Source organism: Petromyzon marinus, chromosome 7, assembly GCF_048934315.1.
Source record: "Petromyzon marinus isolate PM22_M1 ecotype Great Lakes invasive population chromosome 7, UKy_Petmar_22M1.pri1.0, whole genome shotgun sequence".
In the NCBI taxonomy this organism is placed as follows: Eukaryota; Metazoa; Chordata; class Hyperoartia; order Petromyzontiformes; family Petromyzontidae; genus Petromyzon; species Petromyzon marinus.
In genome coordinates, this window is record NC_133673.1 from 10,048,716 (window position 1) to 10,061,472 (window position 12,757).

The 12,757-nt window shown below is 47.4% G+C and overlaps 1 protein-coding gene across 4 annotated transcripts; it reads left to right on the top strand.

Annotated features, from left to right (window-relative positions):
- Positions 1–2,504: 2,504 nt before the first annotated feature.
- LOC116939950 (zona pellucida sperm-binding protein 4-like) lies at positions 2,505–12,383 on the top strand. Of its 4 annotated transcripts, none has more exons than XM_032949030.2 (10): positions 2,505–2,608; positions 3,209–3,303; positions 4,161–4,220; positions 5,103–5,281; positions 7,046–7,143; positions 8,197–8,324; positions 9,811–10,000; positions 10,768–10,906; positions 11,499–11,589; positions 12,037–12,383. In XM_032949030.2, exons 1-10 carry the CDS (start codon positions 2,565–2,567, stop codon positions 12,351–12,353), a joined length of 1,341 nt encoding a protein of 446 aa, XP_032804921.2. In that variant the 5' UTR covers positions 2,505–2,564; the 3' UTR covers positions 12,354–12,383. The 4 variants fall into 4 exon arrangements, with proteins under 4 accessions (XP_032804921.2, XP_032804922.2, XP_075921464.1 ...); XM_032949031.2 differs by having other exon boundaries at positions 3,209–3,299; positions 4,160–4,220; XM_076065349.1 differs by having other exon boundaries at positions 2,507–2,611.
- The last annotated feature ends 374 nt before the right edge of the window (positions 12,384–12,757 follow it).

A 12,757-nucleotide genomic window follows, 5' to 3' on the forward strand; every position in this document is an offset into this window, starting at 1 on the left:
ATGGCATTTGGCTGCTGTAAATGTCCACATGGTGATGATGATAAGCCACTTCGTTGAGCTATCATTTGTGGCCAGGTTGCTTCTGAAAAAGAGCGACGTAGCCCAGTGGGCCTTAAATTGTAAATTTGAAAGAAAAAAATACTAAATAGAGCGCATTTCAGGCTACACTGCACCTCCGATGAGCACGGTTGAGCTACGTACGGTGCGAAAGAAGTCCAACATACATGATACACACATACGCTTATCTGCCCACGCACCTGAACCTCTGAAACCACGCGGGCGCTGCAGGTAAACGCGTGTTGAGACGCACGCGCCCAAAGCCATCGAGGGAAGCTTCAAGTGCAGCGGGAACGGATTCGAACATCACATGCAACGACGCGTGGACGACATTCCGTCCCTGTTGTCGGTTTCGCTTACCCTTAATGTAATGAATGATCATTACAGCGCTTGAGTAGGTGCTTAATGGATTCTACTGATCGGCCTTGTTAGACAATAATGGGGTGATTTTGCTTCGTTCTGTATTAATGTTTCTACCTGTCAATCCAATAAGTCTCCCTTGAAAACGGATCCTTGCAGTGTCTCTAAACCGGTTCGAGACCTTCTAGGACTCGTACGTATGCATGCATTCAGCTATTTGACTTGTTACACGGATGGTCCCGTTTAGCCAGTTTCCCAATCTTCTTCCTTCAAATACCATTTACAAGTGGTAACACGCTGCACGCGTCCGATGATTGCCAAACACGTTCCACGTGACGTAGGGGAGGGCTTCTTAATTCGAATCGGCAATCTCTCTCTGCTTCACACGGGATAAAGATTCCCCCTCCTTATAGCCTTCAGCAGACTGTTAGGGGCAAATGTTGTGAGCGATCACCTATTAATGTCGTCACGGCACGCAATAGGGTGGGTGGCCAGTACCACGCCCGGCTGCCTTTGGGGCCGTCCATAAATGACGTCACGCGATTTTGAACGATTTTTGACCCCCCCCCTCGTCACACGGCGTCACAAAAAGTCAGACCCCCCTCAAATATGACGTCACAAAGCTCTGCCCCCCCAAAAATAAAACATGCTTCAAATCGCTTTAAACTATTGTCATTGTAGTGCGTATTTAATGTGGCGCTGCACTCTGATGTTGTAGGAGAAAACATTAATTAAAAAGTCTATTTAATTAAGTAGAACGTGTTGTCTATATTTATTTAAAGTTGCGCATTTTGATGTGACGTCACATTTCTCATCCCCCCTCGTCACACATCGTCACAAATGTCTGACCCCCCCCCCCCAAGGTGCGTGACGTCATTTATGGACGGCCCCTTTGTCATCCCAATGCTGATTTTTGTACGCACAACACCAGGTACTTATTTAAGGTTGAGTCGACCTAGGAGAAGCTCAGGAACCGTTCAGCCAGGTCTCATTCAGTTATTCGCCACTGTTATTCGTCGTTTAGCTGGAATATAACTCGGGTCGCCGGGTGTGTAAGCGCAGGGCGCTCATCGCTACACTAACCGCGTATACGTGAGACGCACGTGTCACAAGGTACACACAGGTACACACAAGGTACAAACAGGTACACACAGGTACACACAGGTAAACGCAGGTACACGCAGGTACACACCAGGTACACACAGGTACACACCGGGTACACACCAGGTACACGCAGGTACACGCAGGTACACACCAGGTACACACAAGGTACACACCAGGTACACACAGGTACACACCAGGTACACACAGGACAGAGTACACACAGGGTACACACAGGGTACACACCAGGTACACACCAGGTACACGCAGGTACACACAGGTACACACCGGTACACACCAGGTACACACAGGTACACACCAGGTACACGCAGGTACACGCAGGTACACACAGGTACACACAAGGTACACACAGGTACACACAGGTACACACCAGGTACACACAAGGTACACACAGGTACACACCAGGTACACACAAGGTACACACAAGTACACACAAGGTACACACAGGGTACACACCAGGTACACACAGGGTACACACAGGACAGAGTACACACAGGATACACATAGGGTACACGCACCTGCACCCACACAACGTTCTCTGCATTCATTTTGAACCGGTATTCATCCACCAGGTGGGGGCGTGTTTAGCAATCATCAGGCGCACGCTGCGTGTTAATATTAATGTGGTGGGGGTGTTGGGGGGGGGTATGGGTAGGGGTGTTGGGGGGGTGTTGGGAGGGTGTTGGGGGGGTGTTGGGGGGGGGTGTTGGGGGAGGGGAAGCACGCGGAGAGGCTGGCGGTAACCGTGGCTGGTCAGTGGCGGAGACGATTCGACGGCGAACTTGCGGCCCGGGGAGCGATGACGTCATCCATCAATCAAACACCGGGCGCGTGGTGCCGAGTCAATCGCGCCACAGTTGGGGTTCTCATCACCAATGCAGGGCGGGGGGAGAACAATAGGGGAGAGGCGATGGGTGAGTTAATTGAGCGCGGGGTGGGCACTCATTCATTGATACCAATTAAGCGACTCGTTATAAACGAGCGGGAGGGGGAGGTGCTTGGGGAAGTTTTTGTTGGCGCTGGCAATGGGGTCGATTGTACCTCTACACCGCTTCCTCCTGCTGCTGCTGCTGTGAGTCGCCATATCTCTTACCTACACCAAGATCATGGTGTAGGTAATGTAGCAAAATTAGCTGCCGAGACGCCCACGTTCGAAACCGGTCCTGATCACATGCTTCTCGATACAGTATGATATTAGTCTGGAAATGTGTTTTGTGTGTTTTAACTTTTGCACCGTACGTAGACAACCGTGCTCATCGGGGGTGCGGGGAAAGGACTACAAACTAAGCACACATCGGTTCTAAAGAAAATTGGTTTTCCATCTGGATTTAAAGGTGCATTGCCCCAGTTGTGGATTAAAATCGGAACGAAGAGCGTTCCAGACGGCCGCCGAAGCCCATCTGAAAGCGCGCGACGCTGTGACCGCTTTTGTTCGATGGTCGGCCAAAAGCCACCGCTGCGAGGGATGGCCGCAGTTCGCGTGATGGTTTACCCTCCTTGGCGAGATCGGCAAGGTGTTGTGGTGGCTCGGTTGTGGCAAGGGCTTTGTGTGTACCTATATATATTTTTTTCTTAAAATATTTGTGCACGGGGGCGTGGGCTGTGGAGCGGACTCGCTGGAGTTGCGCTCATGGTGGCCTTGGCGGGGGGCCCCCTCCTACCCCCACAGGGCCGGGTGGCTGCTGGTGAAGGGCCACGTCGCCTGGGCGCAAGTGGAGCCGCCGCCGCTGGGAGCTGGGAGCTCGACGATGATGGTGACGACGGGTGAGACCTCGCGTGCCACACCGCGCGGTCCGCCGTAATCGTAGCGGCAACAGTTGCCGAACTTTGCCATTAAAAAAAACACACACAATATGATGTATTGCGTTTCGGTCGTTATCAAACCCCCGATGGGTGTTGAAGGTCATGGCCCTACGCCGTGGAGGTCGTTGGACCCAACCGGCACTTCATAGCGCTGGTCGGTGCGGGTTGATGGAGAAGGGGGTGCCCTAGTCGAGTTGGGATGTCGGTCGCCACTAAAGCCGTAGCTGGGAACTCAACTCTTGTTGCCAGTTTCGTCGTGCGGTGCGTTAACCACTGCGCCATCGTCCCTTCTCCACCTCCGAACTGACATAGAGCTCCTTGAATAATTAACAAAACGTGTACTTTTTTGGGGGGGTGTGCGTTAATGACTTTCGGCAAACGATGCCTCGTTCGCCTGTTCCAACGTCCTTGGAGAGGAGCCGTGCACGGCTGACGATTTATGCGCCAACCCTGACCGTGCTGTTCGTACACCAAAACAAGATAATCCACCTCGTATTCTTTGGGTCTTTCGGTAAAGTCACGGAGATAGGGAAAATAATAAACTACGACGTTTCGATCGCAACACAAGCGACGGTCGCTTGTTGCGATCGAAACGTCGTAGTTTTTTAATATTGTTTTAACCTATCTACGTGTCTTTACCGAAAGACCCACAGAATATGAATTCCGGCAGTCACGAAAGTGAAGTCAAGATGTAGCCACCTCCTGTTAATCCCTTTCGCCTGTGTGTCAAGTAGAGATGATCGTAACTTCCCCTGTGGACTTTTTTTTTTGAACGGGTAACCGTGTTGTTATTTGTTTTCCATCCCTGGTGTCTACAGACCTCCCTGCTCCACCACCAGCACAGAGGGTCCAGAGACAAGCATCCGCCCTGTCGGCTGGTAACGCTACATCGGTGTTCACTACATTTTCGGGGGTGGGCCCAGGCACTTTCGCCGTTATACGACCATCCGTGTTGAAGGCCGCCAACATCGCCTGCAAGGAGGGGTGGGGGGTTGGGGTTGTTGTTCACGTTTGTGGCTTGTCCGTGGCCGCACTAAAGGCCACACACGGGGCTCGCGGGCCTCGCAGTGAGAACCGCCGAGCTACGGTCTCGTGTTCAAAAGTCGCCCACTTCTCTCGGGACCCCTGCTGGTGGATAGTGGGTGGAAGTCTAAAACTACTAATTATTAACTCTCTCTCGCTCTCTGGCCTCTGGTGATGGACTCTTGCCAAATACATCGCCTCTTGTTTCCTCTTTACGGCGGTGTTATTGACAATTGTGCGTTTTCATTATAACCTCTTCTGTATTTAACTCTGAAATATGAGCAGCTGTGTACAGCCACTGGACACCTATTCAAATCATTACATTTCTCAGACTTGCCTGTTACGTTGTGGCTTTAAATGCTAATTTTTTTTAGCGTTTTGCTGTCTTCAGAAGTTCAGTAGCCGCGATGAACGATGGAAAAATCAGTACATTTCTCGTCTTCACGATGTCCCTTGCAACACCTATCGTATTGACTGCAATAATACATTTTGTTAAATCCACTTGAACTGCTCGCGTCTCCTGGGTGTATTCATTTAGTAGACGCTGACTTTTTATTTTGAGGAGCTTGTCATAGTTTTCAAATGAGCAAAACATCCTTACATTTACGCGAGTGAGGTGGTGGAGGCGAGACAAATGTGAACTTCTGCTCCAAGGACCACTTGTATCATCTAGCGTCTATCGATCGCTCACCGATATCGGGTGTCTGTGCGAGTGTCACGGTTGTGGCTTTGTTCAGATTGCACGTCCGAGGGACTCATGATCATCTACGTGTCGGCCACGAGCACTCGGCCCAACCTGGACCCCAGCTCCGTGCTGATCCCGAACCAGGGGGCCCCGGAGTGCCTTCCCGTGCTGTTGGGAGCCGACCTGGCCCGCTTCTCCTTCCCCCTCGACCAATGCGGCACCAGGGTCGAGGTGAGATGAGTTGAACGCACAGCCGCGATTCTTTCCCCCACCCACCCCTTCCCAGGGTTAAGAGGCGGTGATTTGTTTATTTGAACCTTATGGCGGGACCCCGGGGTCCCGAATAAACGGAAGTCAAAATCGTAATTAGTTTTTGGTGACTCCGTCCCACCGCGCGCACAAACGCCGCGACTCGCCTGGCGCGGATCGTTCTGTTGTCGTGTCCAAGCGCAGCAGTGAGGACGAATGCGCAGAAGAGCTGAACAAGCGAATGCACGCCATGCTCGGGTATGGGCAGGGATCATATTTCTTATCCAAAGCCGCTGAAACTGCCTACACGACTTGGGTCCTTTTATTTGTCATAACGGTATGCATAATACAGCGAAACTGCTCTCTTAATTATTATTTGTGACCTACCAATGTCTGCAGCCAGGATCAAGCGATCACAATCCGATTACCTTTTGACTTCAAACTTTCGTGACTGCAGGAATTCGTATTCTTTGGTTCTTTCGGTAAAGTCGCGTAGAAAAACAGAAAATAAAGTAAATAATATAAAGTAAACACTAATGTAGACTAGCCTGGTTCTAAAATGGAGTGAGTCTACTGGCAGTCTATAATCTAGACTGTAGCCTGGTTTTTTTAGCTGGTGAGCCTATTGGCCTATGAAGTCGACTGTAGTAATGGTTATTAAACCGAGTGCGTGTACTGGCAGTCTATACTACTGCCAGTACGCTCAATCGGTTTAATAACCATTGCTACAGTCTACATTATAAAATGCCAATATGCTCACCAAGCTTAAACAGGCTATAGTCTACATTCGTGTTTATTATTTTTAGTCACTTTTGTCTATATATGCGACTTTACCAAAAGAACCAAAGAATATAATCGTATTACCTGCAGATATTTAACAGATGACATGCGTTGCACCGTTAATTCCTCCTGTTTTATATTACTTCTCGTGTTTTTTTTCGATTGAGCCAGTCCCCACATACCCGCTCGTATCAATGTGAATAAGAGGAGTGGCGACCCACTATTCTGTAGACTGTAGAGTTACATTGGTATAAACGATCGTTACAAAATGAACAGTGCATTAAAAACGCGTACTCTTTTATGTACTGTTCACAAGGTGTGTTCAGAAATCCACACTGAGAAACAGGATGATTGACAGAGGGGTGTAAAATTATGTTTTCCATAGTGTCTTTATTTATAAATAGAGGTACTGCAGATGAGTCGTTTTCAGTTTTAAAGGCATATTTTAACACTTTCCACCATCCTTCAAACCCATTTGTGAAAAAGAGCAAAGTTTGTTTGCATTATAATGTTTATGCGATAGCCAGGGGCTTATGGGATCCTGCCATAAAGTGCATTTGTTTTAATAAACCGTACATCTAAAATGACCGACCATATTTCCAGGAATGCGTCAAATCTTGGACGCTAAGCAACGTTGAGCCTGGATGGGTGACGCATGTGCAGTGCTGTAAAATCCACCTTGGCCTATCTTCGATCCAACAGTGCTCTGTGTGGTAAAGTTGATGTCGAATATCCCTCCCTCCATGGCCTGGCAAGGCAGACGTGGGCTGCAGATATGAAATATGAAACCTCTGCTGCATCGTAGGTTAATCAGTCCGTACTTGTTAGGTAGCTGAAGAGCTGTCGGCGATGCAAAGGGTTGGTCGCGAATGGGCAGAGACCAATGCTCCGCTGTTCACCGAGTATCAGAGTGCAATGTCGTATGGTCCTTAAAGTTGTGGGGTTTTTTTGTTCTTTGTGTGGTAGTTACGTGGTGATGTGCTCGTGTACTCAAATGAGGTCCTGGCCACCCGCACGCGCGTCTCTGGTCCGCGGGGCATCGTGACACGAGACAGCGAGTACTGGTGAGCCTTCCAAGTTGGGCAAAAGCCAATGGCCTCTGCATGCTACGGTTCGTGTGTGGGGAAACTGGGTCCCTGGCATCGCAGCGATCTTCACGGAAAGTCTCGCTCGCCCCAGAGTCGAGGCGTTCTCTTGGGTTTGTGCGTCCAGATCCACCGTACCCCCCCCCCCCCCCCCCCATGACATTGAACTGTAAAGTCCTTTGTGAGCGATTCGTCCATCTCTTGCTTCCCTCGGATTGTTAGCATTGATGGGGCTGAACAAATTCCAGCAGCTTGTGCTTCTCATATCAACCTGCACTTAAGTGTTGTGAAGTATGACACCCCCCCCCCCCCCCCCCCCCCAGCAGAAATTGGTACCAACTTGGAGGTAGCAAACACCTTTTAGAAGTACTTGTGTATTTGTACAGAAAGAAGCGTGACTCGCATGTTAGCCCACTATTTTCAAACGGTTATCACGTGCTTTTGCTGTTGGTCAAACAGATATTTGGACCAGGACATAGCACAGTTATGCCACCCTCATGTGGCACCGAGTGAAATGTCTGGACTCGTTTTGGAGTAACTTTCGCACAGTGCGAGCCAACTGCTAATTGGAGGTGCAGCGTAGCTTGGAATGGACTCTACGTGCAACGTGCAGATTCTGAAGAATTAAACCCTTATTAAATTGGAAACAGAAATTAGAGAAAATTGAGACTTCGTTGGAATTGGTGCAGCAATATGAACAGGAGCGCCTTCCATACTCGTGAAAAGTGGCAGCCTCTTGTATAAATACACCAATGATGGTAAGGCTTTTTTTAAACACGAACCATTAATTAGGCGCTCCAAAATGTATTTCACCAGAGACTGCTTTGTTCTCTATGCATCCGTTCTTTTCCTTTCAACATTTTCGGACACTCACTTGCTTAAACGCTATAGCTTTGTGGAATCTGCTAGGATTGGTTCGTTGATTGTGCTGTACCGAGTTAGTTAATGTGATCCTCGATTAACAAAACTCATGGGCCTCTTCATTGCAATGTTTTGAAGGCTGTAACACTGCCTCTTGTGACTGTCTGGCAGGCTGTGGGTGGAGTGCCACATGAACGGCACTGCAAATTTGGTTGTGGAAGTGCTGGTGAATACACTCTCTCCTCCAACGCCACAGATCGCCCTGGGCCTCTTTGCGTTTCTCCTTGAAGTGTTCCCAGGTTTGACGTTTAACTGACCATGTTGGGTTTACACCATGCATTATAAATCTTCGCCCAAAGGTTTGGTTTTCCGGGTTGGGCTGCATGTCTTCTCTGACGCCTTTGACACACTACTACACGCATTTTAAGGAATTCCTGTTCTGCAGGGGTGCACAATTTCGCACGGTGAAAGCGTGAAATACTCAAACATGCCTAACCCAACCAATACCACACCTGGATTCCAGGTGGTGGTGAGAACGTGCTAAGACCTTGTGAGATTCCGCAGGCTGCTCTACAACATTCAACCTTCAATAGCTATTTATCTACAAACATGTACGTGTCTACAGCTACATATGTGGTAATTTTGTCCAACTTCCCACAGCAATGTGTTTCCCACTTTCCTCTTGCATAAAATGTTGTGCTTTACTTGTATGCAAGTTGTAATATCTTCTTGGTTCTTTCGGTAAAGTCAGACATGTCTTCACCTGAAGGCCACTTGTGTTGTGGCCGAAACGTCGTGAGAATTTTATTGTTTTATTTTATTCTCATTCTACGTGACTTTACCGAAAGAACCAAGAAGATGAATTCTTGCAGTCACGAAAACTTTAAATCGAAATTCCAGTTGTAATAATAGGGTTTTTCCCCTTTTTTTCTGGCAACAAAACTGAAACCTTATTACAAGGATTCATGTCTGCATTAACGACAATACCTGCAGTCAAAATGCAAACAAAAAACATACTATGATAAGGAGGTCTAATGATGTAGATGCTCACCCCCCCGAGCCCTCATTACTTTGATAGTGCATTGTCTCTGAGCTGTACGCCTTTTGGCGTCATCCACACCGTCCCTTGGTGTAGACCAAATAAGTTTCAAGGACAATGCATATATTATCATAGTATGTTTTTTGTTTGCATTTTGACTGCAGGTATTGTGGTTAATGCAGACAAGAATCCTTGTAAAAAAGTTTCAGTTTTGTTGCCAGAAAAAAGGGGAAAAAACCCTATTACATTTTGATACTGGCAAAGGAGGTCTAATGATGTATGCAAGTTGTATATCTAAATAGACTGCATTGTAAAGTTGAAATATCTGCGGTGCACAGTAGCTACAAACCTCAATTGTTTTCTGTTGTGCTATTGCTATCATTAATTGGCTAAAGCGACTTTTTTTTGTTTATACAAAGAAATCATTAAGTTGGTTTTTCATGGGACCTCCTTTGCCAGTACCAAAATGAGACTGGGTTTTCTCCTTTCTGGCAACAGGTGTTAAGATGTTAAAACGCCAAACTGAAATCTTTTACAAGGAATCATGTCTGCATTAAAGCTCTCTGGTGCGGACAAAATCAATTTAAAAGACAATGCATATATTGTCAGGTTTCTTTGCATTCTGACCGAGTATTGTGGTTAATGCAGACATGATTCCTTGTAAAAGGTTTGAGTTTGGTTTTTAACACCTGTTTGTTGCCAGAAAAAAGGGAACCTATTCTCAAGGTGTTTTCTTTGCATTGCAGATGGACTCTATTCTGTCCCATACCTGTCGGTGGACTTCCCACTGGTGAAGACACTTGGTGATCCCTTGTACTTTCAAGTGTCCCTGCGGGGTCCCACAGATCAGAACCTCGTGCTGCACCTGGATGATTGCTGGGCAACCTCGTCTGCGGACCCACAGGACCCAGTCAAGTGGCAGCTGGTAGTAAACGAGTGAGTGGCCTTGATAGCCTTTGCTGGTCAATCTACGTGAAGTCATGTACGCACATTTATAAATGTGCAAATCTTATAACCTAGGTTATCACGATTGCATGTTTTCACTTTGAGGCCAATACTCAAGTCGTTCTTGAAAGGACTGATTTGAATTAGCCGACTCAATTTGGACCTTGCGCAAAGCAGTACATCATCCTTGTGTGGGAGACGGGTATTTCCATAAACCACAGAAATACTTGGGTCTGAAATTACTTTTAAACACCGAGGCAGTACTTTCCAACCTGCCCAGCCACGGAAATTTTTTTGAAAAACTGGTTTAGTTCTGAGTTGGAATTCGGCCAAATTGTGTTATGTACAAATTGTGGCTCTTACAATAATTGGTAATCTGTGTCAAGACATTGACGCTCGACACGAAACCTGGTTATAATCGTGGTTGGCCGTCTGGTATTGGAACCCCAGGCTCTTGGTGGTGCCAGTGCAGTTCTTGCCAACTGGCAGACCATTTGGTGGACACCAGTGCTGCGTACACCTTCCACCAGAGGGTCGGCTGCCGCTTGCAGGGGTTCCCATTGGCTAGATTGCACCAACGTGTTAATGGTTTAAGTGAGATACATTTGAAATGTGCTTCTGAGATCCTGGGGTGTTTGTGCACTTTAACATGCACGTCTCTACAGTTTCCTGTATTGTGTGAATTTAAGGTATGAAATGACACTTTTGTCTCTTATCCTGGTGCTAATCTGGTACAACCCGGGTTCCCCTGTGCTCAGGTGCCCAGTTCAGTCCAGCTGCTGCAGTGTGTGGTTCCCAGGAGTGGTGAACGTGAGCCCGGCCTCGTTCTTCAAGCGGTTTGCAGTGGACACCTTTGCCTTCATGGTAGCACCAGGACAAGTTGGGACGAGGGACTCGGTGAGAAGGGGAGGGGGGGAGCAAACGTGTGGCTTTGCCACCTTGGGTGCAAGGAGTGGCATTTTGCAAACAAATCTTCAAGCACTGAAGAATGGATTGACTTGCCTACCCACCGGCTTCAGATGTTAATGTTTTTCCAGTCTAGATTGGTTTTGTCAACATTGCAAATTAAGTGCCTGAAGTCATTTCCAGTGATTTTTCATCTGGCTAACTTTTGTTTTACTCGTGGCATTTGCTCCTTAATACTGCCTTCTGCTTTCGTGGATGTAAAAAGAAAATCCCGTTGAAAAATGTGGACATGTTTGCATTAATCCAAGTGTGAAAAATTTCCTTTTAACCAAGGCAACAGCTCCTCCTACTGGCCAAGTGAAACTTGGTGACAGTAAATGTTGACAAAGCTTTCGTGACTGCTCCTAATGACGATCGCTTGTGGTGATCAAAACGTCGTTATTTCTTTGTTATTTTCTTTTGAACCTATTAAGTGACTTTACCTAAAGACCCAAAGAATTTGAAAATATTTTGACACTTGTGTACAGTATTCTTGCACTACAAAAAATGCCACTAATAAAATGTACTTGTTTTCTGTTCTTAGGTTTACTTCCACTGCAGCGTTGTGGTGTGCGACTCTAGAAACCCCAGCGCCTTCCCTGAATGTTCCAGGCAGTGTTCAAGTGGCCGACATGGTAAGACCTAATTGGTATACTGGCTACAGTGCCACAGCCAAATCTTGCACGTAGTTGCATGGCATAGCCTTAGCAAGCTGATGTGTGAAGACTGAACCCAAAAGCTTAACTTGCTTGGCAGCTGCCTCCATTAACTAGGCCCTTTTTTTGTATGCGTGGATTTGGAGTAGGGTACATGAATCTTAAAGACGGAACAATAGTAGAGCACAACTTTCTTTTTAAATGCGGCGATTGGCGGTAAATGAGTAGTTTGAGGGATCTCTTGGCATTTTATTTGTGAATAGCGAGGTTTTTAAAATATAAAAATAGATCTCATCCACTGTACAAAAGCACATCCAAATCGAAGTACACTATCATTAAAAACCTAGAAGGTGCAATCCAGTGTCAAACAAATACCTGTCTTTTAACTATAACTTGTTTTTGTTTGACCCCCCCCCCCCACCCAAGCACGAAGCATGGATCTCACGGAAGTAGAAATGTTGCCCAGGCAGCAGGTGACCTTCCTTGGCCCGTTCATCTTCGTCGATCTCTTCGATGACGGCACTCGTGAGATTCCCTCCTCCCTGGGGCGGCGTGACGTTCCGGTCGTGACTGAAGCTGGGCAGGTGGCAGTGCAAGAGGATGCGCAGCAGCGGCGCCAGCTGTGCCCCAATGGCCTCTTGGCCCTGTGTGCAGCTATGCTCTGCGCCTGCCTGGCTTTCACTGCCTTCTGGGCTCTCGGGAACACCTTCCCAGCTATGAAAGGCGAAAAGATCCCTGACTAATGTCTTCAATAAACTTGTTTTGGCTACACAGTCTTGCCTTGGGCTGCTTTTTCTCCACACTATCCTGTGCCCCCTGCAAAAGATGTCACTGGTATGGCATTATACAAAAAAATGGCTTTAACACCTTAAATGCCTGATGGGCCAGGGGTAGTGAATTGGAAGATTGTGTTGCGGTCCTGATTGGTGGGGGTTACTATCATCCCTCCTTGGATAAATGCAAATAAGCTTTTGAAGTTGAGTGCTGGGGTGAGTGGGGAGCCCCCACTCATTGAGTGGAACTTGCACCACTGGCTCGGCTGTAAGCTGATATGAGCACTGATCTAATGTTCACCAGGGCCGTTTTATTTTTGGCTGTATTGGACAAATTTCAGGCCTTTTTGGGGAAAACTAATGTGGATAACCAC